The sequence below is a fragment of the Oreochromis aureus genome, linkage group 10 (assembly GCF_013358895.1).
Source record: "Oreochromis aureus strain Israel breed Guangdong linkage group 10, ZZ_aureus, whole genome shotgun sequence".
NCBI lineage: Eukaryota > Metazoa > Chordata > Actinopteri > Cichliformes > Cichlidae > Oreochromis > Oreochromis aureus.
In genome coordinates, this window is record NC_052951.1 from 12,172,067 (window position 1) to 12,195,044 (window position 22,978).

A 22,978-nucleotide genomic window follows, 5' to 3' on the forward strand; every position below is an offset into this window, starting at 1 on the left:
CACTTAGTGTTGGTGGGAAAGAAAAACTCCCTCTTAACAGGAAGAAATTTCTGGCAGAGCCAGCCTTAGGGAGGGGCAGCCATCTGCTGTGAACGGTTGGGGATGTGGGGAGACAGGACAAGAGAAACACTGTGGAAAAGAGCCACAAATTAATGACTAATTAAAGGAGAAAGGAGAGATTCTTAGAAAGAAGAGGTCCTCTGAAAGAAGGATCTCTCCATACACCACATTGGAGACACAAACCATGCCATGGTGTTTAAGTCCATCTATGTCCAATCTATGAATCACAATCAGATTGCCTTTTATTGTCATTGCAATATATAATACAAGAAATTAAGGTGATATTTCTGCCAACAAAGACATTCACACAAAAAACAGTTTTTACACAGTGAACCAAACCCTTTCAGCAGAAGATAATAAATATTTATGAATATGAATGAGTCCAATTTTTTTAAAGTGCCTCACAATAATAATGTTTAATTTAGAACAATGTTTGCACATGGAGAAAAACTCATGTTGTTTTGATGGACATGTAGGGTCTAAGCAGGTCAAACAGCAAGTGACCATGGTGGAAGGTTTCTTTAGTGATCCTGAAGGCTCTTGAGAGGTATCTCTCTCTTGCAGTCTCTTCATTGGAGGGGAGGATACAGCCAGTGATCTTTTGTACTTTCTTTGGATAGCCTTTTAAATGTCCTGCAGTGTGGGAGGCCTGGTGAGATTGTTGGAAATAAAGGTCCCAAGAAATTTAAAATCATGGACCCTCTCAATAGAGTCTCCACTGATGACCGAGCGAGCCTCTGCTCTTCATGATGTCTATGATTTATTTTGTTTTCTTTTGCAAGATTGTTTGCTGAACACCACATGACCAGTTGATGGACCTCAGCCCTGTAGAGAGAGTCATCTGCTGCTAATGTGAGTCCCACTAGTGTGGTGACATTAGTAAATTTAATAATGGTATTAATGGGATGGACTGAGGTGCAGTCTTTGGTAGGAGAGGAAAGACGAAACTCAGCCAGCTTCTTGATCAGGCTCTATGGCATGATGGTGTTAATGTTGAGTTATAGTCAACATAGAGCATCCTCACATTTTTTGATTCATTTGATGATTCAAGGCGGAGTGGAGAGCTTTCGAAATGGCATCCTCTGTGGATTTGTTCACTTTGTAAGCATAGTGATGTGGGTCAAGAGTCAGTGGAAGACAGGCTTTGATGTGATTTGATACCAGCCCTTCAAAGCACTGTGACATTGTGGATGTTAGAGCAACAGGTCTGTCTGTAGTCAGTGAGGGAGTCAGAAGCTTTCCTTGAGTCTGGATTGATGACAGATGACTTCAAGCAAGGTGGGATAATGATCTGTGCAAGGGTTAAAGATGTAGTAGTGAAGACTGCTGAGGTCTGGACAGGACACGCCTTGAGCACTTTGTTGGGTACCTTGTCAGAGCTAGAAGCCCTTCTCAGCCTTCCTTGGGTTCACCAATCTAAACATGAGGTTCACATCACACTCCTGTACAATGATTGGGAGGGTGCTGGTAGTAGGTGTAGATGGAGGGCCCAAACTGGGTCTTTTAACCTCAAAGGCAGCAAAGAAGCAGCTTAGCTCCTCTACCAGTGAAGTGTTCATGTTGTTGAGTTTGAGATTGCTGTCCTTGTGATTAGTGATGTGTGTCCTGCCAAGCCTGCCTGAGTTTATTGTCAGTAAAGTGGACCTCAATTTTCCTCTTACAGTCCTGTTTGGCCTGATTGATGCCACTTTTCAGTCTTGTCTTCGAACGGACATGACGGCTAGATCATTCAGTCCTCAAGAGAGACTGGACTTCCTTTGTTATCCAGAGTTTCTTTTTAGAAAAAAACGCTGATGTGCTTAATAACACAGGTGGAGATGCAGCACAGTTTGTGTATATTTCAAAAATTCCCCATTTAGTGTGTGCAAAGCAGTCCTGTAGCTCAGTGATAGAGCCCTCTGGGGAGGTTTTAATGATCATTATGTGTGGCTTTGTTTTTTCCTGAGGTCTGTGTGCTAGGTTAAGGAGTAGTCAAAGATGGTCTGACAGACCCAACCATGGAAGGGTCACCGTGCTGTATGCATCCCTGATGTTTGAATACACCCATGTGGCTTTGTGTATAGAGCCGCCTGGCAGCCCTGCTTCTGCCTTCCTCTCTTCATGGCACCTTCATTGCTTAGCAGACCCAAAAACAACCTATGGTGAGCCTGGAGGTCTCGTTATGTCCACTGGGATGTTGTGAACTCACCAGAGGTCCAACATGATAGCCACAGGACACAGTTTATAAACTCCTGACATCTATATAAGAGCATATCTTTACAGAGCATGAACAGCAATGCCACAAATAACACAAAAGAGAGCCAAGAGCTATTGCACTAATGCACAGAAGTTATCTTGAGTGTAACACATTGTACACTGTATAAATGATCAGATCTATATCCATCATTTATATACATATTATGATTGTATCTAGCGTTCGCTATCAGACACTATGGCAATGCAGCAAGTAGTCATAAGACACTGTACTGATGAATTGGCACTTTTGTCCAGCATGTGGCGCGTTGAGAATACTAAAATTAGCCAGATCTCATCTTTTCATCTTCTTTGCTTGGTACACACATCTAGAAAAACCACCAACACATTCCTTACAGTCCTCATGTTTCCTTAGGTGTTCCTACTACTGCAGTTGTTTTAGGCTTCATCTTTTAATCATGTTAAAACACACTGGCTGGTTTCATATCCCAAATACCCAGCTGAAAGAGTCTGAGATCACTAAAGATAATCAAACAAACATGGAGGGAAACATAGTCCATCCTTACTTCAGCATCTGGGAAAATAAATAATTTAAGCCCTCGCCACAGGAGGCCTTTGGCACTGAAGTCACTCCCGACTGAGCCTGACTTGTTTTTGTCCTCCAAGTGCTTGCTTGTTTGTTTGAGAGCTGTTTGTTTGCTTTTTTCATAAGATAACACGACACACATTATGATAACGGTGATAAGAGATTATGTAAATACTTTTACAGGGCACTTCTCCACTCCCCCTGTATAAACATGCATATTACCATGTTCAGTGTGTAAATACTGGCAAGTGTATCTATTATACGGCAGTTATAAAAGTGTCATATCACTTACACTGTCTCATAGGCCTACATTGCATTAGTTTAACATACCCTGCAGAGTAGGACCGATAATAATATAGCTACAATTTCCTATGTGATTATGCAAAATAACCTTTATAACATTTGCAAGTTAGTTGAACGCTTGGGCAGTAATATGTTTGTTTAAAATATCAGTTCATGCATTAACCAGAGGCTGTTACACAGACTTATTAACTGCTACCGAATAATTTATCATATGATCTATGATAACATCACCGGCCACCATCTGCATCAGCTTTGTGGAATGCAGTTTATTAATAAAGTCTCTTTTCATGCCACCCAAGACAGCAAGCGTCTAAATCCAGTCCCCCTACCTAATCCCCATCCTTTGATTGTCAACATTAAGCAAAGCTGACAGCCATTGTACACACTCATATGCAGTACAGAGGTTAATTAATGCTTCTTGTCTGTCTCTCTTTCACATTCTCTCATACGTCTTCTTAGAGACTTCAAAGGCGTCACTTCCCTGCACTTTAAGTGTATCAGAGCCAGTGTCATGAATCCTTTCTAAACAAATCACTTGATCTGTAATTGCTTTGAGAAAGGCTACAGAATGGAAAGTTAAAGCAAACAATTTCAGCAACCAGAAGCCGATTATATTTTGAAGGAACTGTCTGAGGAGGAGTGATTTTTTATTTATTTTTTGGTCGGGAACACAGGAGTCCCTCCAGCTTTTTACAGGATCCGGTGAGTTGGTAAAATTGCACTGCATCTGTAGCCATCCCAATAATTAATACAACTAGATAACTGTATAATAATATAAAGTGCTGTTTCTCCAAAATAATTAAAGCATTCCCTTTTTAATTCCTGGTAATTAAATGTGATATAATAGTGTGATAATTTGTGTCTTTTGATGATGATATTTGATTACGTCTACTTGTGCACTGTGTGATTTAAATGGCAAATGAAAGGAGGGTGAGGATTTTCACTCTCTCGCAAAAAAAAAAGCATGGTGTTTTCTCCTGCTGCACACTGGCGCCTTTGTAGTGAACCCAGCTTTGACATCAACTGGGTCAAACATGAGGGAGGGAGGGAAGGAGGACAGCAGCTGGACCCAACCGTCAATGTCACCCTTGTTAGTCAACTTCGTCAATGTCAGTCACTGGGGTTTAGATTTATTTTCCTCTTCTGTCTGTGCGTGCTTCTTATCTTTACGTGTTCTGCACAAATGTACTTATAAACCACGAGACCTGTTACAACCTGTGGTGCTGATGTCTGACATGGGGTGTGAACAAAAAACACATGACTTATCAGCACAAAAGTGTAAAGAGGTAAAAACATGTAGGAAAAAAATGTAGATCGCGGAATAGCTGAGTCGTTATTTTACTGAGCACATTAACTTAAGAAAACACTCCAGCTGAGGCCCAAATGTACAACACACATGCTTAAAAGTGTAAAGTGCGCATGTAAAAGCTGACATGTTTATTAAATTACCCACATATGTTGTGATAGAATCAGGGAAAGAAAAGAAGTGAAAATGCTGTAAAAGGAAGAAGATACCAAGATGAAAGTTCGTGTTAGAATATTTCCCCACTCTCTGTTCCCCGTGGCTCCTTAAATAATGATTGGCAGCTGAAATGGGTCTTTGTGACTTTAAGATGTGACTCGGGGAGATGTGGTCTATCTATTGTTGATGAGACAAAAGCGCGAGTTAGATTCATATAGGGGTGGCGGCGAATAACTTCTCATATCCTCATACCACAGTCACAAAGCCACCCAGCAAAACTTCAATAACCTGACACTTCTTTCCGGACATGGGTGAGTGCACAGAATTTCTAATGGTTCTTATCATTTGTTATTGATGGAATTTTTTTTTTTTTTTAAAGTCTATTTCAATAACCAGTATTAATGCTGCCTTTCATGTCCTTTGATATCAAGTCTGAGGGAAGAATTGCTGCAAATTAATCCTCTGTTTTAATTTATCAAAAGCATTTCTAGACCCCTTTGTTGATTTACCACTAATTCCCTTTTTGCCCCTTGATTCTAACACACGATGCAGGTTAACATATGATGGTGATTTCAGAAGACCAAAAAGAAAAACATGTGCACGAAGCCAGGATTATTTACCTTCTTGTCACCTGCTCTAATCTCTTTCAGCATTAAACTAGAGTGGAATCAGAGTGGCATGACAGAGCTGGGCAGCAACTCTCATCATGCCAAGGCCATGCCAGGTCACTCATGTGAAAGAGGTCAAATACTCCCACATGTGTCACGGGCATATTTTGTCACACTTCCAAGAGGATTGTGGATGCAAACAACTTCTGCTAAACATGTTCTCACTTGCAAACAGCCTCTGAGTGAAATTCTGCACGTTTGTTGGGTTTTTTTTAAAACAGCTTTGGAGTTTTCAGTAATTACCTGACATCTGCTGCAAATGCACTGATGCACTTTGCACTGAAATTCAAACTGAGGCTTTTGTGGCGTTTATCACTCTATCAATACTGCTGCAGCCGGGCACAGCTTAAGCGTGGGCGTCCGTAGGCGCTATCATTTTTGGGACTAACAGTCTTCCTGCTGTTACTATTTATATTTTAGCAACAGTTTGTTTAACTCACAGTTTCTCTTCCCTCCAACTAAAACCAAAAGATCTTGCAAAAGATTCATGCAGAAATAGACACATTTGGGGATGTTTGGGCCTAACTAATTTTGAGTTGGGCTTGCTATTGTTGTTGTTGTTGTTGTTGTGAAGATATTCAAATTGCCCCTCTCCTTCATAATGCCTCCACCCACTCTTTGAACACTTGAGCCCGGCCCCCACCGGCATTGACACTCAGTGCCATGGTACCAGTCTCAGCCAGCTGTGGAGGGAGGAGGTCCTGAGTAGTGACATTGGCAGTGGTGGAGAGATGGTCCCGGTGACCCCTCTGCCATTACGTTACTGTAGTATGTGTGTGTATTGTGGCACCATGGTCTTTGTTTGACATCACTGTCCTTTGTTCCTTCCCAATCATGGCAAATACAATGGATATTGTATCTGCTGCCACAAAGAGATGCTCTTTCTTTGGGCCCCCTGAAGCCAGCGTTTCACCACCATCCCTCAATCGCCTGGTGACGCCTGTGACCACTGGACAAAGAGGGCTGGACCAGATTTAGTAAGAGCAGAGCTGTGAGGTGTTGGCACAAGCAGAGGAGCTTTCACATACTGGATGAAGTCAGCGCTGAGAGGCTTATTTTACAGTAGCAATACCTTGTAGAGAGCTCTGTACAACACTTGTTGGCACTGGAATCTTTCTTATTGTGGAGTACAGCATCAGAAGCAGCAAATGTTTCCGGTCAGGCAGCCTTGGCTTTGCAAAGCCTTAGGTGCTTTCCTCTATCCCATTTCTGGCAATGCATTTATTAACACTTTGGATGTTTGCTACCTGCTTCAACAGCTCAGCTTACTCTGGAAGACGTGCGTGAGATTGCTATAAAGGCTGGTTTTGTTTGGACGCTTTATTGGGAGTCGCTGCTTGAACTCTTGTTTGTCACTGCTGTCTAATTTCTTTCCTTTTTTTTCTTGGTCTTTTTCTGTTGCTTACTTGCCTGATGGTGGGGTTTTGGTGTATGCTCATGGATTTGCAGACAAAGCGAGGCCTTTTTCATAGCTCCCCTACTGGGTGAAAGAGTCCCCCACTGTGGCATAGATGTGCTGTGTGGTTATATGTGCGGTGTGTGCCGCCTGTGTGCTGATATATTATGCCCCCTCAGGTTGCTATGATTGCTGTATCCGGTGCATTGGGGCAGTGCCCTACCCATCCCTGGTGGCCACCTTGCTGTGCTATGCTGGCATGGCATTATTTTGTGGCTGCGGGCACGAAGCGTTGACCCAAACCGAAGTCCTCGTTGAGACTTACTTTACCCGCAACGTTCAGGACTATGTGGTCATGGCCTCTTTGTGAGTGATTTTTCAGTAACTTCTCTCAGTTGTGGATTTTTTTTTTTTAAGTCTCTGGCATTGCTTTGTTTTAACTGATTGACTGACTTCTCTCTGTGACTGTTCCAGTATCAAATACTTCCAGTACGTGATCTATGGTCTGGCTTCATTTTTCTTCCTCTATGGTATCCTGCTGCTGGCTGAGGGCTTCTACACAACAAGTGCTGTCAAGCAGACCTTCGGCGAATTTAGGAGTACCCAGTGCGGCCGCTGCCTCAGCCTGACGGTGAGCACATGGGTGGGGGAGGAGGGAGTGAGGAAATGAAGAGGGAGGGGAAATGTGACGTGTCAACATTGTTGAGATGCTGAATTCTGGCTTGTTTTGAGTCTAATAAATGCTCTTTGTTTCTGCAATTTCCACATGAATTATGGTTCATTACAGATTTAATGACACCACATTTATCACGCTGAAAGTATCTATTAGCATCTGTGTTGCGATTCTGTGACCTTGTGTGCTGCACTTTTTTGCTACAACAGTTCATCATAGTGACGTACATCTTGGCCTTCATCTGGCTGGCGGTGTTTGCCTTCAGTGCTATCCCAGTCTTCTTCTTGTTCAATATGGAGCAGACCTGCCACACCGTCAACATCCTGTCTGAAACAACCGCCAGCATTAATCAGCATAGCTGGATCTGCATGGACGCCAGGCAGTATGGTGCGTTGCTCGTGTAACTACTGACCACATGGTCCCCCTGATGGGAATGTTAATGCGCCCTTGAAAGCAATTAATCACCGTGTAGTGGCTGCTAGACTGATGGCTATATTAGTTAGAAAATAATGAAGAGAACTACACCTTTATGGTCATTTCTTCACTATAGTTTCCCTGACATGCTTTGGGCAAGCCAGAGCATACACGGATCATCAAATCTCATCATAATTCAGCCATAGTATGAGGTATCTCACTTATGTTATGTCTCCATTTAAGGTCTGCTTCCTTGGAATGCAATGCCAGGCAAGTCTTGTGGGACAACCTTAGCAGCAATCTGCAGAACTAGTGAAGTGAGTAGAGTCTTTATACAGTTCGATATAGCATTTTGGCATCATCACATTAAAATCACTGGTCAAAATCAACATAAAATCTGTTTTGAATTATTAGCAGGACAACGTGCATATGAGAGAGCTCACAGTAACACACAAGAGTTTGATTAAACACCCTGCATGTATATCAAGCTAACCTTTTTTTATTATGTCTTCCAGTTCCATGTCACATATGACTTGTACATAGCTGCGTTTGCCGGTGCCGGGATCACTCTGTTAGCACTGGTGAGCTATTTTTTTGCATTATTTCTAGGAAATTTAAGCTAACTCCATTTAAACAGCTGAATCAAATTTAAATTTTAAAATGAAACCACTCTGCGGTGTTGGTGTTGTTCCTACATCATCATAATAATGCTTGTCAAGGATTAATATTGCCAGTGACCAACAATATTGTCTGAGAATTCAGTTAGCACAGGTCAAGAAGTTAGCTATTGCTTTAAAAACTATCATTACCAAAGCAATGCAAGTAACCTAAATCTGGCTGGCAGCAAGCCTATCTTGATAATATATATAATTTATTGCATTAATTAATAAAGAAAACCCTTGAAATGCTTACCATTTATTCCACAAGAGGGTCATATTTGAACAAGGGCATCTTTTTCTTATTTTTCCCCCCAGATTGCAATGCTGTGACATCACAACAGCATGATTGGCCAGTTTTAGTGTTGATCCTGGACATACATTAATATGATATATATGTTATATCATCTTATCTATATTTATCATATTATATAATGTTATGATGAAGCAGGAAAAACACCATCACGGGTACATCAGATAAACGATTTTTCTCAATCTAGGCACTTCAAAATGAGTTTCCAGAAACAGTGCTCCTTTTACTGTTTAAAGTATCACTTTGAATACATATGTGTTGTGAGTGGAACTGCTTCTGTTTAACATTGTACACAGCAAAGTATGTGAATTATTTGGAGGAACAGCAACACATTGTCAATGTCAGTTTTCAATGCTATGATCTTCACACACAAAAATTCCAGTCACCTTGTTTGTATTGAGCAGAAATAAATTAATTTTCAACGTGTGGATTACTCTAAACCAAAAATGTTCGTGACTACATACAGTCAGAGATGACTATTAAAGTTTGCTTTCTATCTTGGAAGAATCATAGCGTTATAGTGATCACAGTGATCACAAATGAGTATTCGTTGTCTGCTTGCAAAAATGCTTACTGTACTAGTATATGTGTAGAAGCTGATTATTTTTTTTCATTTCATTAATGCTTCCACTCACTCTAGTTCCTGTATCTGGTTGCCACCACCTACAACTATGCAGTTCTGCGGTTCCTGGGCAGAAAAGGCATTCGCTAAGTGCAGCGCCTCAGTTTTCTCTGTTAACCCCATTGTCCGACTACGACATGGACAGTCAGCCTACATTCATCCTCTGGGAAACGGCAACCTCCAAACCTGGATTGCCTGCTATTCTTTAAACCTTTTCAATAACAGAAAACGTTTCTCATCACTATTATGTATGAACAACAGACAGAGAGATGAAGATAATTTACCTCCAGCAATGAGCTCTAGCCTGTGCATCAGATCCGCCTTTCAAGATGATTCTCTTAGCTTTGTTGTTCATTTTCCCATTGCTGGTTGTATCTCTCACTTTATCCTTTGTGTGAGGCTTTGTTGGTGCTCATTGTGATTTATGATGTTTCATGAATAATTAAGAGCAATGACAGCTTGCCTCGCAAGTCATAACTGCATGCACAGTATTCAGTGGTTACTGACACCCAAATTGGCTCTCAGCATGATTTTGTGGCTTCTCTATTATCAACCTTCACAACTGCATGAACTAAAACAAGTGAGGCTGAACGAACCAAATTTTCCCATTGAGCTTTCACTTACAATAAATGTGCTTTTTAGTCATACTTATACAGTCTCTTTTTTTCTCTTTTGTTTAAATGCTACCATGGTAGGTGGGATAAAAATGTCTGTTCTCACGGAGGTGTTCAGCCCAATGCTTAATATAAGCTGTTTTAAGTTGCAGAGGGGTTGACGCTTCACTAACTTGTCTCCAGGTATTTAGCGTGTAGCCCTGCTACTTAGACTTGTGTGTGCTTATTTGAAATTAAGGCTCATTAAAACATTGAAACCTGATGTGTGGAATTTTATTTTAGCCATATACAGTTGCATTTTTGCTGTATTTTTCATTTATCCTTTTCATTGCAGAATCATTAATCATAACAATATACTGCCCTTTTACTGGATACAGTTGTTACAAAAAAAAGAAAGAAAGAAGAAGAGGATAGGGAAGTTATGGGAAATAATGGACAGCACATTCATCAAGGTATACTTGGAGTATTTTCCGGAAACATATTTATCCCAAATAGGCATCATTTCTTAACCGCTTCTGAAAAACACCATCCACACTGGATCACTTGGTCCTTCAAGAACATGTGGTTCAGCATATTTCCAAGGGCCCTAGCACAAACCCCGCACTGCAAAAGCATACTCAGTGTTAATTTTATGTACAATAGAGGTAGTGTAAGGATATCATAAAAGCACAGATATACAGCATTTTTACAAAAGAAGACATAACAAACCTTTAAACACTCTGGGTGGCAGTTCATTGAAGGCTCGCTGAATATGATCTTGACATTTCCATTAATGACTTGGTTGCAGAAGTAACAAGGAGATTGGCCATGACTGAAGCAGATGGTTGGTTAAAAAACAAAGCAAACATTATGAACCTTATTACTTTTTACACTTATGTACACTCAAAAAAACATTCTTGGCTCTCATAAACACAAAGCAACAATTCTGAGTAAAATGTAACTGAAATATATGAAATCAAAAGTGAATTTATTCAAATACTTCATCAATTAAGGAAGACATGCTGAATGTATAACAATCATGCAAATTTCATTTGACCAGAGTCCATTAAATTACCGTTTTACATTTAATGTATGTAACTAAACCACTTGGAAAATTTCCATGCAATCAAATTACTTAATGTCAACATTTTAGGGATAGATATTTTTTGAGTGTTGTATAACTATGTATAGTAAGAGTGAGAAACTTACACGGGCTTATTCAGAGTTTTTGTTGACTTTACGTCCTCTGCAGGCTTTTGAGACACATCAGAACTACAAAAATAGTCAAAAACAATGAGAATGATTTTAGTGCTCAAATAAAAATATGCGAACAACACTGAATACTCTACTGTTCCTTTATTTTTTAAATAAAAACACTCACGTATGACTATCATCACACTTTTGGTTCGGTTTGAACTCCTCAGAGTGGGGTTGTCTTGGATCTTCCACAGGTTTAGGAACAGCTTCAGCCTTGGCCGTCTCCACATCTAAAGCATCAGTCAGTCTAATAGCTGCGTGCTCTGTGTTATCCAAAACACCTTCTGCATCTGAAGCAGCTACTTGGTCAAGGGCATCTTCAATGTTCAACTCTTTGTCACAGTCTGCTGCTGTCTTAGGTGTTGCATCAAAACTTTGTTCAACAACAGTGCCATCATCTTCGCGCTCAACCGCCTCTTCAGGTCCGCTCTTAAAAACCGGCTCAGAGGGTGGTGCAGACTCGACTTTAAACTCCACACTCTTGGCAGTGTCAGCATCGGATTGACTAGATGGTGCAGGCAGAGTGTCGGTAACTGATATGGTGCTGTTTTGTAGAGCAGTTTCTTCTTCTGGTGTTGCATCACTTACAGCGGGTGTTTCCACACCGCCTTGGAGAGAAGCTTCTTTTCCTGATGTTGCCAAAGCAGGTAGTCCACACATGTTTACTCCTGCATGCTCTAAATTAGTTGTATTCGGCGGTTCTCTTTTGATTACAGATTCTCCAGGGACTCCAGCGGTGCTCTTACTCTTGCTACTCTCTCTCACTGTGCCTTCCGCAGCAGAGATTTCTGCAGGGGGATTTTTCACATCAGCATCTGCGGAGGCCTTATCCTCATTGTGACAGGTGTCAGCTGGTGCATCAGCATGTTGTTCCGTGTTTTCTGCAGTTGCTTCAGAGTGGGGTTGTCTTGGATCTTCCACAGGTTTAGGAACAGCTTCAGCCTTGGCCATCTCCACATCTAAAGCATCAGTCAGTCTAATAGCTGCGTGCTCTGTGTTATCCAAAACACCTTCTGCATCTGAAGCAGCTACTTGGTCAAGGGCATCTTCAGTGTTCAACTCTTTGTCACAGTCTGCTGCTGTCTTAGGTGTTGCATCAAAACTTTGTTCAACAACAGTGCCATCATCTTCGCACTCAACCGCCTCTTCAGGTCCGCTCTTAAAAACCGGCTCAGAGGGTGGTGCAGACTCGACTTTAAACTCCACACTCTTGGCAGTGTCAGCATCGGATTGACTAGATGGTGCAGGCAGAGTGTCGGTGACTGATATGGTGCTGTTTTGTAGAGCAGTTTCTTCTTCTGGTGTTGCATCACTTACAGCGGGTGTTTCCACACCGCCTTGGAGAGAAGTTTCTTTCCCTGATGTTGCCAAAGCAGGTGGTCCATACATGTTTACTCCTGCATGCTCTAAATTAGTTGTATTCGGCGGTTCTCTTTTGATTACAGATTCTCCAGGGACTCCAGCGGTGCTCTTACTCTTGCTACTCTCTCTCACTGTGCCTTCCGCAGCAGAGATTTCTGCAGGGGGATTTTTCACATCAGCCTCTGCGGAGGCCTTATCCTCATTGTGACAGGTGTCAGCTGGTGCATCAGCATGTTGTTCCGTGTTTTCTGCAGTTGCTTCAGAGTGGGGTTGTCTTGGATCTTCCGCAGGTTTAGGAACAGCTTCAGCCTTGGCCATCTCCACATCTAAAGCATCAGTCAGTCTAATAGCTGCGTGCTCTGTGTTATCCAAAACACCTTCTGCATCTGAAGCAGCTACTTGGTCAAGGGCATCTTCAGTGTTCAACTCTTTGTCACAGTCTCCTGCTGTCTTAGGTGTTGGATCAAAACTTTGTTCAACAACAGTGCCATCATCTTCGCGCTCAACCGCCTCTTCAGTTCCACTCTTAAAAACCGGCTCAGAGGGTGGTGCAGACTCGACTTTAAACTCCACACTCTTGGCAGTGTCAGCATCGGATTGACTAGATGGTGCAGGCAGAGTGTCGGTGACTGATATGGTGCTGTTTTGTAGAGCAGTTTCTTCTTCTGGTGTTGCATCACTTACAGCGGGTGTTTCCACACCGCCTTGGAGAGAAGTTTCTTTCCCTGATGTTGCCAAAGCAGGTGGTCCATACATGTTTACTCCTGCATGCTCTAAATTAGTTGTATTCGGCGGTTCTCTTTTGATTACAGATTCTCCAGGGACTCCAGCGGTGCTCTTACTCTTGCTACTCTCTCTCACTGTGCCTTCCGCAGCAGAGATTTCTGCAGGGGGATTTTTCACATCAGCATCTGCGGAGGCCTTATCCTCATTGTGACAGGTGTCAGCTGGTGCATCAGCATGTTGTTCCGTATTTTCTGCAGTTGCTTCAGTAAATGTCTTTTCTGGCTGTGCATTAAAATTTTGAATAGGTGCTTTTGTGGGGGGTTGAGGCCTGTAAAAGAGAGTGTTACTTCTTCCTAACTTTGCAACAAAAAAAGAGATTTGTAAGCAAAATAACAAACACTCAGCATCTTTAAATTTAACACTTCCGGTTACAGTCTCGTATACTAACTTTGTCTTCACTGTTGAGCCTTCAGGCCGAGTGTCATTGGGAGCAGGAATATTTTCAGCACTTGCCTGATTAACCGAATTCCTAAAACAGACAAACAAAGCACTGAGTATTTGTTTTAAATGTTCAGATTTAACTGAGATTAAGCTTGAAATATGTGGATTTGCAGTGAAGCAGTAAATATTTACTCAGTCGTTGCACAGTTTAATTTATATTCAGCACCAACATACCCTTCAGATGAAATGACCTCTGCCTTTTGTAAAGGAGAACTTGGTGGAGGATCTATTGCTCTACAAGGTAAAAATAAGAAGAGAAAAACCCTTTATAGCCTCATATTTTCTTAATTGCTTCTTCAAAACCAATAAGAGTTTTCATCACCTTCTAACTATGTTAGCTCAGAAATAAAGTCTAAGCCAAATGCTCCACATTAGAGTGGTTACTGATGTCTCTAGTGAGCAATAATATAAATGTACATCATTAGCTATCATATAAAGTACTTTCTTAATGAATACAGCGTCAGCAGCATTCTGGGAGTTTCAGAATCTCTTATATAAACAACATTCATCCATAACTTACATTAAAAAAATGTTGTATGAAGAGTGTGACCTGCATTGAAGGATGAGCATCCTGCGCATGTGAAGTCAGTGATTGATGAAACAAAGCTAACAAATAAGGCCTTAAATGTCAACACAATGTTTATTAATGGTGTAAATATCACCAGACACATTGCAGTGAAGTGGTGGCTGAGGCTGGTAATAAATGAGAGACACACAAACTAAAATCTAACTTTTCCCGCAGGAGCAAAGCATCTTGATGCAGATATCAATGTTATTCTTGATTTTGAAGAATATGCTGTATACACAACAAACTGTGAGGTAATGGTCTCTCTGCAGCTTAACAAGTAACAGCAAAACGTGGTGTTTGTCATTCATGAGTGGGTGAACTGAACTATTAATTCAGAAGGTTTATGACTTGTGTCAAGTGCTGTAATCTGAAACAGCAAATATACACACATTTGTCTATTACCTTTTTTTTTGTGCATTTCTATTATTTCTGTTATCTCATTATTGGAAAAAACATCTGACTTGATAGAAAATGTTTATGTTGAACTATCAGACCCAGGGAACAGATGTGTAAAAGGCCGAAAGGGTCAAAGGTACAGCAGATGGCTAGGACATCAGCACAGCTTTTAATTTTGGAACATCCAAATAAGGACAACATAACAGTGTTTGCTGGGTTAGTTTTGGTAAGAACATTTTGGGGAAGCTAAGATTCATGAGGCCTCTTCATAGCTGTGTCTCTGGTTTTACTTGTCTTTGCAGTCACAACAGATAGATATACATACATACATACATACATACATACATACATACATATGTGAATATTAATACAATTCTAATGTATTCATAAAAAGAACACCAAGTCATCAAGACATCAACAGTGGTGGTAGTGTGATAGTCTGAGGCGGTTTTGCTGCTTCAGAACCTGAATGTCTTGCCATGAATTAATGGAATAATGATGTAAGGAAGTCCAGCTCTGAATGGCTTTTGGAAAGGTTTTAAAGTGGCCTAGACAAAGTGGGACTTAAATCCAATTGAGATGTTTTGGCATGACCTCTAAAAGACTGGACAGGCCTTTAGTGTGGCTGAATTAAAACGACTCCAGTATCACAAACGCTTCAGTTCCTGTTGTCAGGGGTGGCACAACCAATTATGTGGTTCAGAGGGTAACTCTTTTCACATAAGACCTGGTAGTGTTGCACATATTTTTCCCCTTAATAAAGGAAAGGATCATTTAAAAACTGCTTTTGCAATTTCTCAGGTTATCCTTGTCTAATATTAAAATGTATTTGTTGATCTGAAACATGTAAGTATGACAAATATGTACAACAGAAAGAAAATAAATAAATCAGGAAGGGAGCACTGTAGTGCAGTTTATTGGTTTGGTCAGTGATCAGCGTCTCCATGAGCTTGGGCTCTTACTTTGTTGATACCTCTATTTTGAAGGCGTCGTGGAAATACTTCCGGTTTTGTTCCGCTTCTCCCCGGCTTCGTCAAGTAGTAGCATATTGCTAAGCGGAGAAGTTAACGGCAATAGTAAAATGTAGCAGCATTATTTTAATTCTCCGTGACTAGCAGACATATCAGTGACCACTGTGGAATCAACACTACCCAGGTGGGCTGTTTTCAAGTGTAGTATCGTCTCAAAATAGCACCACAGTTCTTAAGAAACTGCAGTTTACAAGTAGGAACGTTGGGTTAAGGGCGCACAACGGACACAGAAGGATATTTCTGCTGTTTTACATCAAAAATAATACCAGCACCGTCCGAGACGAGTAAGTCGCTTCGTATTTTACGACTTTTACTTTTAATAAAAGAAATAATGGTAGTTAATAGAAAATTCATGTGGCCTGCTGTATCATTTTTAGAGGTAATTGAGGTGCCTCCAAAAATGTTACTTCCCGATGCTTTCCACCAGGTTATCAGGTTACTTAACACTGATACCGTGTTTTTCAAAACAAAATAGAGCATAAATATTATTTTAGGCCCGGTTAAAAAAAAAAAAAAATCTTAAATGGCATTCTGTTCCTTGTTATTTCAATACATTAGTGCAGGCTCTAAACATTGCTTTGGGCCCAATTTAAGCAAAAAACAAAACAACAACAAAAACAGCAAGATCTTTACTTCTTATTGAAGTGAGCTTAGAGATCTAAAAAGCATTACCTGTTTAATATAGTCAGCTATATAGGTGACTAACAAGCTCGAACCTTTTATATCTGGTTGTCATGAGTGCTGAAGCACTGCAATAAACTCCAACTACACAAAGTACAAAGCAATTATTTCTGGTAAAGTGAAAATGTGTTTTATTATTAAGCTTGTACCAATGTCAATGTGATTTGTGATTCTTTTTGGTGCTTAGCCAGGCCACTTTGTGGCTTTCGGATTTTTACTTGTATGGTTCATCTCAGTATTTTCTTGTGTTGCCTTAGGGGGAAAAAATGCCATCGAGAAATCACCTTGACAAAATCGGGAGGAAGAAAAAGAAGAGGTGGACAGAAGACGCCATGGAGCGTGCACTGATAGAGGTCAAGTCAGGCAGGTGCACAGTAAGACAAGCCGCCAAGCAGTTTGGAGTCCCTAAATCTTCACTGGGGGACAGAGTCAGTGGACGGGTGACCCCTGGGAGCCGTAGCGGCCCGGCTCAGCTTATAACATCTGCCGATGAGGAGTTGTTGGTCGAGTTCTCCTTATACATGTCCAGGCATGGATTCCCACTTACAAAGCAGCAGCTGGTGTCCTTCGCATCGTCAATTTATAAGCGGCAGCACCGGAGGGTGGCATTTTCCAAACTGGGCCAGACATGGTGGCTCAATTTTAGAAAACGACAAGAGAAAAACATCACTATTCAGCCAGCAGACAATGTTGTCCGTGGGAGGACCGTGTCAGTGAGAAAGGAAGCAGTAGATCAGTTTTTTCACCTCCTGAGGACTGTTGTAGATGCTCATGAGCTCAGAGACAAGCCTCACCAAATTTTCAACTGCAATGACACAGACTTTCAGCTGAGTAGGAAGAGGGTGACTCTCCCCAAATCTGTCAGTCTAGGCCACAAGCCAGCGCCAGGCTCCAGGGACCATGTCTCCGTCCTGGCTTGCTTTAATGCGGTTGGAGAGGACATCCCCCCATTTATAATCTACTCAAAGGCCTATCCAGGGGGAGTATGCTACAAGACACAAGGACCGCCAAATGCCCTATACGGGTGGTCAGACTCAGGATGTATCAATTCAGACCTCTTTAAGAAATGGTTCCTCAAACATTTTCTCGTGCACGCACCAAAGGAGCGTCCACTGCTGCTGATTTTCGATGGCCACAAGTCACCCGTGAACCTGGAGGTGGTGGAAACAGCTCGTAAGGAGGATGTCATTCTTCTGTGCCTCCCACCTCATTGCTCCCACATCCTCCAGCCACTCAATGACGGTCTCTTTGTGGTCCTCAAGCAGCACTTTGCTTCATTCCTAGGCGACGGCTACACTACTGACACCCACTTTGCAGTTAGCAAAAAGGAGTTCTCAGGAGTTTTCAAAGGAACATATCAGGTAGCAAAGGAGGAGGAAGGTGTGAGAATTGTGAAGGAAGGCTTTAGGAAATCTGGGATCTACCCACTGAACCCCTTCACCATCTGTGACAGACACATGATATCAGCCCACATTGGCCAGATAGCTGCTCCCTCCTTGTCAACACCAGTGCCGGGAGTGCACACTGTAGGAGACCTCACAGATGCTGGGCCGTCTTCCTAATTCATCGCTATGAAAATGAAAGTGTGATTGACTGCATAATTGAGCAAAGCAGAAATGAGCACAGGCTCGTTCTGTCTTTCAAAATACTGACTTAATTACAGTCCTGTTTTAATATAGTGAACCACCTCCTGCTGCCTCCCTGCAGAGAGCCCTGTTTGAGGAAGGCTTGCATTGTTATTAATTACTACTCAACACTGAGCTCAGATTTAGTTATCGGGTAATAATGTTTGAATGCTGCACAACTGTGGTTTTTCAATGGGTTGGGAGTCCCAAGGTGAACATGATTTCAAAAGGATAATAAAAGAAAAATATAGGAAATATTTCTGCTTAGCAAAAATCTGTAATTTCTCTTCATAAATGCTTCCATCTTCTTGTGAATTATTGGATGGCAAGCCATTTAAATTAAGTGACCCATGAAGGAAAAACACTTGAAAAGCACTCACAAGTTGCTTCAGCCTAGGGGATTGTGAGCGAAAGAACATTTGTAGATATTCAGTGCCATCTTTTTTTTTTCTTTTTCTTTTTCTTTTTTTTTTTTTTTTTTTGGTATTGCTGGCCAGTCAGCTAGCGAAGCTAACCATCATTGGTAAGGGGCATGATTTCAGTTTAGTGGTCTCTGACAGTAAGTGAGGGAGGGGAGGCTGTGAGGTCCACATATATAACACCGGTGCTTCACTCTGTCATTTGTTTTATGTATGTAAGTAATGTGAAAAATTCACTCGATTATCTCAAACACACTGAAACAGATAAAAGAGTGAATTTAAAGCTTGGGCACATTTTCATATGTTATCTTATTGTAGACGTCTGATAACTACACTTTATGCTGTTCAAGATGTCTCTGAAGCACAATCGAGCCTCTTAACTACCAGACTGATTTTGAGTGGAAGTTGGAATCATTTATTGAAGGATGTGTCATCAACAGATGATGCAGCTGTAGAATATGATACACCTACTGCTGTTGTCATGGTTTTCTTTTGAGGTCAAAGAAAATATGTCAATTTTTGGTTCCATCTGAGAAACAGCTGTTGTCTTTTTTTCCCTAAATAGTTTAAAATTGTACATGTGACTCTATTGTTCCTTTACTTACATCAACTGGCCTCTTTGTTAGGTACACCTGTTTAGCTTCTCATTAATGCATATCTCGAGTCAGCCAATCACATGGCAGCACTGTGCTATCATGTCAATGTAGATCAGAATCTCAGGAAGGTTTCCAGCATGTTGTTGAATCTATGGTGTGAATACTTAAGGCAGTTCTGGAGGAAAAAGGGGTCCAAACCAGTACCAGCAAGGTGTACATAATAAAGTGGCCCGTGAACGTAAGTATCCTGAATAATTGTGAACACAGAAACTGATATAAAAGTAAACCCAAGACCTTTTTAAATAATTTGCTCCTTTCTGTTCACCTGGAAGAATGAACCCTACGAGATCTCAGGGAAAAAAATCAGACCTCTAGAATAAAGATATTTTTCAAATATGTTTGAAGCAAAAATTTGTCCATAAGCTTAATAATTTACAACATTTTGCTGTAGCCGTGCCTGTGTGTGTGTCTGTGTTATGTACATGTTCAGGCTGAGTGATGTAATGTCAGTGCAATAGATACATTTGCCAACAATAGTCAGGCAGCTAAGGCTGACGTATCCTTTATTTAGTAGAAATATTGTGCAACCAAGCAGAAGAACCCCTTTCTGTTCTATTACCTGTATAGAACAACTCTGTATATGACTATAATTATTGGATGCCTATATCAAAATCATTATTTTAATGCACAGGAGTATTAATGTTAACATTAACCACTTTTTTTTTTAACAAAGCTGGTAAAATATTTGTCACATACCATATAATTAACAGTGGGGACTCATATGTTAAGGTGTTCCCTAGAAAGCTTTTGCTACAGTATTCAAGGAAAAATATGCATGTGTGTCCTACAGGGATTAATGTTTGATCAACCAGCTTAAGTGTAGGTCACACTGCAGTGTACTTTAGAGCTTTATGGATGCAGTACAGATGCCCAGGGCTAAGTTAATGTTTTTGTACTGTATGTTAATATCACAGATGGTGATTTGTGCCTGAAGCCTGGAATATTTTTAGTTATGATTCAATGACACAGCACAGTCGAAGGACAATTTAAGTTTGACTTGCAGAACTGCCACCACACTGTGCGGTGCCACACACATTTTATACACATGGGTCCAATATTTAAGTTTTATATTATTTCTCTTTTAAAAAAAAATAGATATACAGTCATGGTAAAAATGTATGGCCTCTGTCAGTTCTGAGGTTTACATATGAGGGCATATTGAAAGTAAACCATGCTCTTAAAGTTTTTGAAATACAACCTCTGATGAACAACAATGTGCGGTATTACACGGTTTAAAAAAACAAACTAAGCCAAATGCAGAAGGTGTGTGTGAAAAGAACAACCAGTGACTGAGTAGCTGGTAGAACCACCTTTAGCAACAATAACTTGAATAGCTTCCTGTATGACTTTATCAATCAGCCACATCATTGCGGAGGAATTTTGGTCCACTTGTCTTTAACATGTTGCTTCAGTTCACTGCGGTTCGCAGCCATTAATCTAAGCACATCTCTGTAAAGGTCCCACAATAGCATTTCAGTCGATTGAAGTCTGGTATTGGCAGCAGCCTGGTTCTTTTCTTTTTCAGCCATTCTGTTATACAGTTGCTGATGTGATTAGATTCATCGTTTTGCTGAAAGAACCTGTTTTGGCCAAGCTGTCAGACAGATGGCCTCACATCTGACTCTAGAATACTTTGGTATACAGAGGAATTCATCATGATCAAGTCAATGACATCAAGGTGCCCACTTCCTGTGGCTGCAAAACCAGTCCAAATCATCACCCCTACACCACCATGCCTAAGAGTTGCTATGAGATGTTTGTGCAGTTTGTTTGTTTTTTCCCAAACATGAAACATGCACTATGGTCAGACATCTCCACTTTGGTTGTTCAGTCTTTTGCTGGTTGCACTGTCATCAATATTAACATTTTGCATGCTAAATGAGGCCTATAGAGTCTGATTTGGGTTCTCTAAGCATTGCATACTCAGACCTTAGGGCAAATTTGGTGGTAAGGCTGTACTTAGTTCTTCACACACTGCTTCTGCATTTTTGCTTTGTTTTTGTTTTTTTAAACATATTGTAATATGTGACACTTTATAGTTTATCTGAAGTTATATTTACCAAGCCCTGGTAAGGACTAGAGTAATATTTTTCATATGTGCTGATGCCTAAAACCTTAGAATTGAAAGAGGGTTTGTTTGTTTGTTTTACCATGTCTGTGGATTTGTCAGTAAAATCTAGTGTGCCTGAGCAACTTCTACATCCAAAAGTGTTTTTTCTCCTTTAAAATAATTTTGCAGCACTCACTCAAATCTCCTGGCTGCCATCCGGACTTGTGAACTCCTAGCTGTAATAGGTTTAGTTTCCACATCTGGGTTCGTTCTGCAACAAAGAGGAGGTTGCTGTGACTGTGCAGCAGCACAACACTGAGGCAGGACAGCTTCAATTATCACTTTCAATAAAAAAAACAAAATTTTAAAACTCAATTTTTGAAGTTGCATCATAATCACTGTGAGTACCCTGCTGTGTCTTGTTCTTTCTTGGCATCATTTGATCTGTGGATCCAGCTGCCGTCCTTTTTTAATGTAGACCGCACCCTGATGTTTTGAAGCACCTGGGTTCTGTTAATATCTACAACACACACACACACACTTTTATCAGTACTGCATACCAAGAAATATTTTTTTCTTCCATGTTTAATCTTATCAAATACTCACCTTGTGACATGCTGCTGATGTTTTCTCAGATTTTCAACCTGAGGAAATATTTGATGAAAAACTTAAAATGCTTTTCTAGCAGTTTTTCTAATGCACAACCACTATGTTTTATCTGTCATACTCTACACACATTCCCACTTCACCCCCCTTCGCAACCTGCAAAGCTGTATTCATGTACATAAAAACTAATCCACCATGATAAAGTGATATTGAAGCATTTACTCTTTGTTATTAACACACATGGACAGTTATTATTATCTGAATAAAACCATTTGAGCATACCAGAAGGCATTCCACAATAAAACTTGTGGAAAAACCTAATCTGCTTGTAAACACTATTAACAAATGTCCCTCGTGCACTACCCTCTCCCCAGTCTCTCTGCGTCTTGTCATATTGCGCATCTGTTTTGTATTCTCTTCAAGCGCCTGTTAACATTTTGACCTGTGCTTAGTGCTTTAATCTCTTGTGATGAATCTTTCTGGAGATGTGCCAGCCCCAATTAAGCAGGTCAAATTCATTATTCATAGAAAAGGAAAGCAATTCAGATTTGGTAATGAGCCCCTTCTCACACAGGCCGTGAACAGGGGTGTGAAGTCCATTTTTGTGCCGTATTGTGTTCTCACCTGTTTGTGTCAGAGCAGATCAGTGTCGGTCCTCCTCCGGGTCTCTGTGACGCGCGAATGAGATAGCAGAAATACCTTCACCGGAGCCCCCACCCCCTGCAGTTTCAGATCCCGCCCCCACCCCTCTCCCCTGTTAGTTTTGAAGTGCCGCACCTGGATGATGCTACGCAGGCTCATTGAGCAAGCGGATAGGCTGGGTGATAAGAGGGACAGCACTGTTTTGTGGTTTCGATTTTTCTGTGAGTGTGAGAAGTCACATTCCAGAGATGTTTTCTAGTGAGATTTTCAGTCTTTGCTGAGAAGCAAATTAAAAGTAGGCTTTTATAACCTGCCTGACAGCTTAAAGGTATTTAAATGAACCCTGCAGGTTAGTGCTTGATCCTGTTTTCTTTCCTACTAATGGCTATAGCAGGGGATTAAACTGAACTCAATTCTGCTCAATATTAATGTAATCTCTTTATACACTTATTGGTGCGACCCTCCACAACAGTCCCAGTTTCTCATGTGGCCCCATGGGAAAATTAATTGCCCATCCCT

General features: G+C 40.9%; 3 protein-coding genes across 5 annotated transcripts; 2 read left to right on the forward strand and 1 right to left on the reverse strand.

Moving 5' to 3' along the window:
• The first annotated feature begins 4,827 nt into the window (after positions 1–4,827).
• plp1b (proteolipid protein 1b) lies at positions 4,828–10,222 on the forward strand. 2 transcript variants are annotated; one of them, XM_031752484.2, is made up of 7 exons: positions 4,828–4,915; positions 6,848–7,034; positions 7,143–7,299; positions 7,551–7,728; positions 7,999–8,072; positions 8,271–8,336; positions 9,365–10,222. In XM_031752484.2, the coding sequence occupies exons 1-7, from the start codon at positions 4,912–4,914 to the stop codon at positions 9,434–9,436; spliced, it is 738 nt and encodes a 245-aa protein (XP_031608344.1). In that variant the 5' UTR covers positions 4,828–4,911; the 3' UTR covers positions 9,437–10,222. The 2 variants fall into 2 exon arrangements, with proteins under 2 accessions (XP_031608344.1, XP_031608343.1); XM_031752483.2 differs by lacking the exon at positions 4,828–4,915 and adding an exon at positions 6,123–6,460.
• On the reverse strand, positions 10,216–22,536 carry si:dkey-125i10.3. Its single transcript, XM_031752480.2, has 10 exons — positions 22,442–22,536; positions 21,818–21,855; positions 21,620–21,731; positions 21,408–21,482; positions 13,960–14,019; positions 13,733–13,813; positions 11,321–13,612; positions 11,149–11,211; positions 10,669–10,771; positions 10,216–10,563 (listed from the first exon to the last, which is right to left on the reverse strand). Exons 2-10 carry the CDS (start codon positions 21,825–21,827, stop codon positions 10,459–10,461), a joined length of 2,901 nt encoding a protein of 966 aa, XP_031608340.2. The 5' UTR covers positions 21,828–21,855; positions 22,442–22,536; the 3' UTR covers positions 10,216–10,458.
• Positions 15,733–19,495, forward strand: si:rp71-1d10.8 (tigger transposable element-derived protein 6). 2 transcript variants are annotated; one of them, XM_031752481.2, is made up of 2 exons: positions 15,733–16,064; positions 16,719–19,495. In XM_031752481.2, exon 2 carries the CDS (start codon positions 16,728–16,730, stop codon positions 18,021–18,023), a length of 1,296 nt encoding a protein of 431 aa, XP_031608341.1. In that variant the 5' UTR covers positions 15,733–16,064; positions 16,719–16,727; the 3' UTR covers positions 18,024–19,495. The 2 variants fall into 2 exon arrangements, with proteins under 2 accessions (XP_031608341.1, XP_031608342.1); XM_031752482.2 differs by having other exon boundaries at positions 15,733–15,904.
• Positions 22,537–22,978: the final 442 nt, after the last annotated feature.

Bases quoted from the DNA above. Each gene is read 5' to 3' on its own strand.
- plp1b (XM_031752483.2), top strand. From the start codon at position 6,421: ATGTTTCCGGTCAGGCAGCCTTGGCTTTGCAAAGCCTTAG. The intron at 7,300-7,550 runs GTGAGCACATGG...TTGCTACAACAG, and splicing joins GCCGCTGCCTCAGCCTGACG to TTCATCATAGTGACGTACAT. The intron at 8,337-9,364 runs GTGAGCTATTTT...CACTCACTCTAG, and splicing joins GGATCACTCTGTTAGCACTG to TTCCTGTATCTGGTTGCCAC.
- si:rp71-1d10.8 (XM_031752481.2), top strand. From the start codon at position 16,728: ATGCCATCGAGAAATCACCTTGACAAAATCGGGAGGAAGAAAAAGAAG.
- si:dkey-125i10.3 (XM_031752480.2), bottom strand. The intron at 21,483-21,619 runs GTACTCACAGTG...TCTTTGTTGCAG, and splicing joins AAAGAACAAGACACAGCAGG to AACGAACCCAGATGTGGAAA. The intron at 11,212-11,320 runs GTGAGTGTTTTT...CTATTTTTGTAG, and splicing joins AAGTGTGATGATAGTCATAC to TTCTGATGTGTCTCAAAAGC.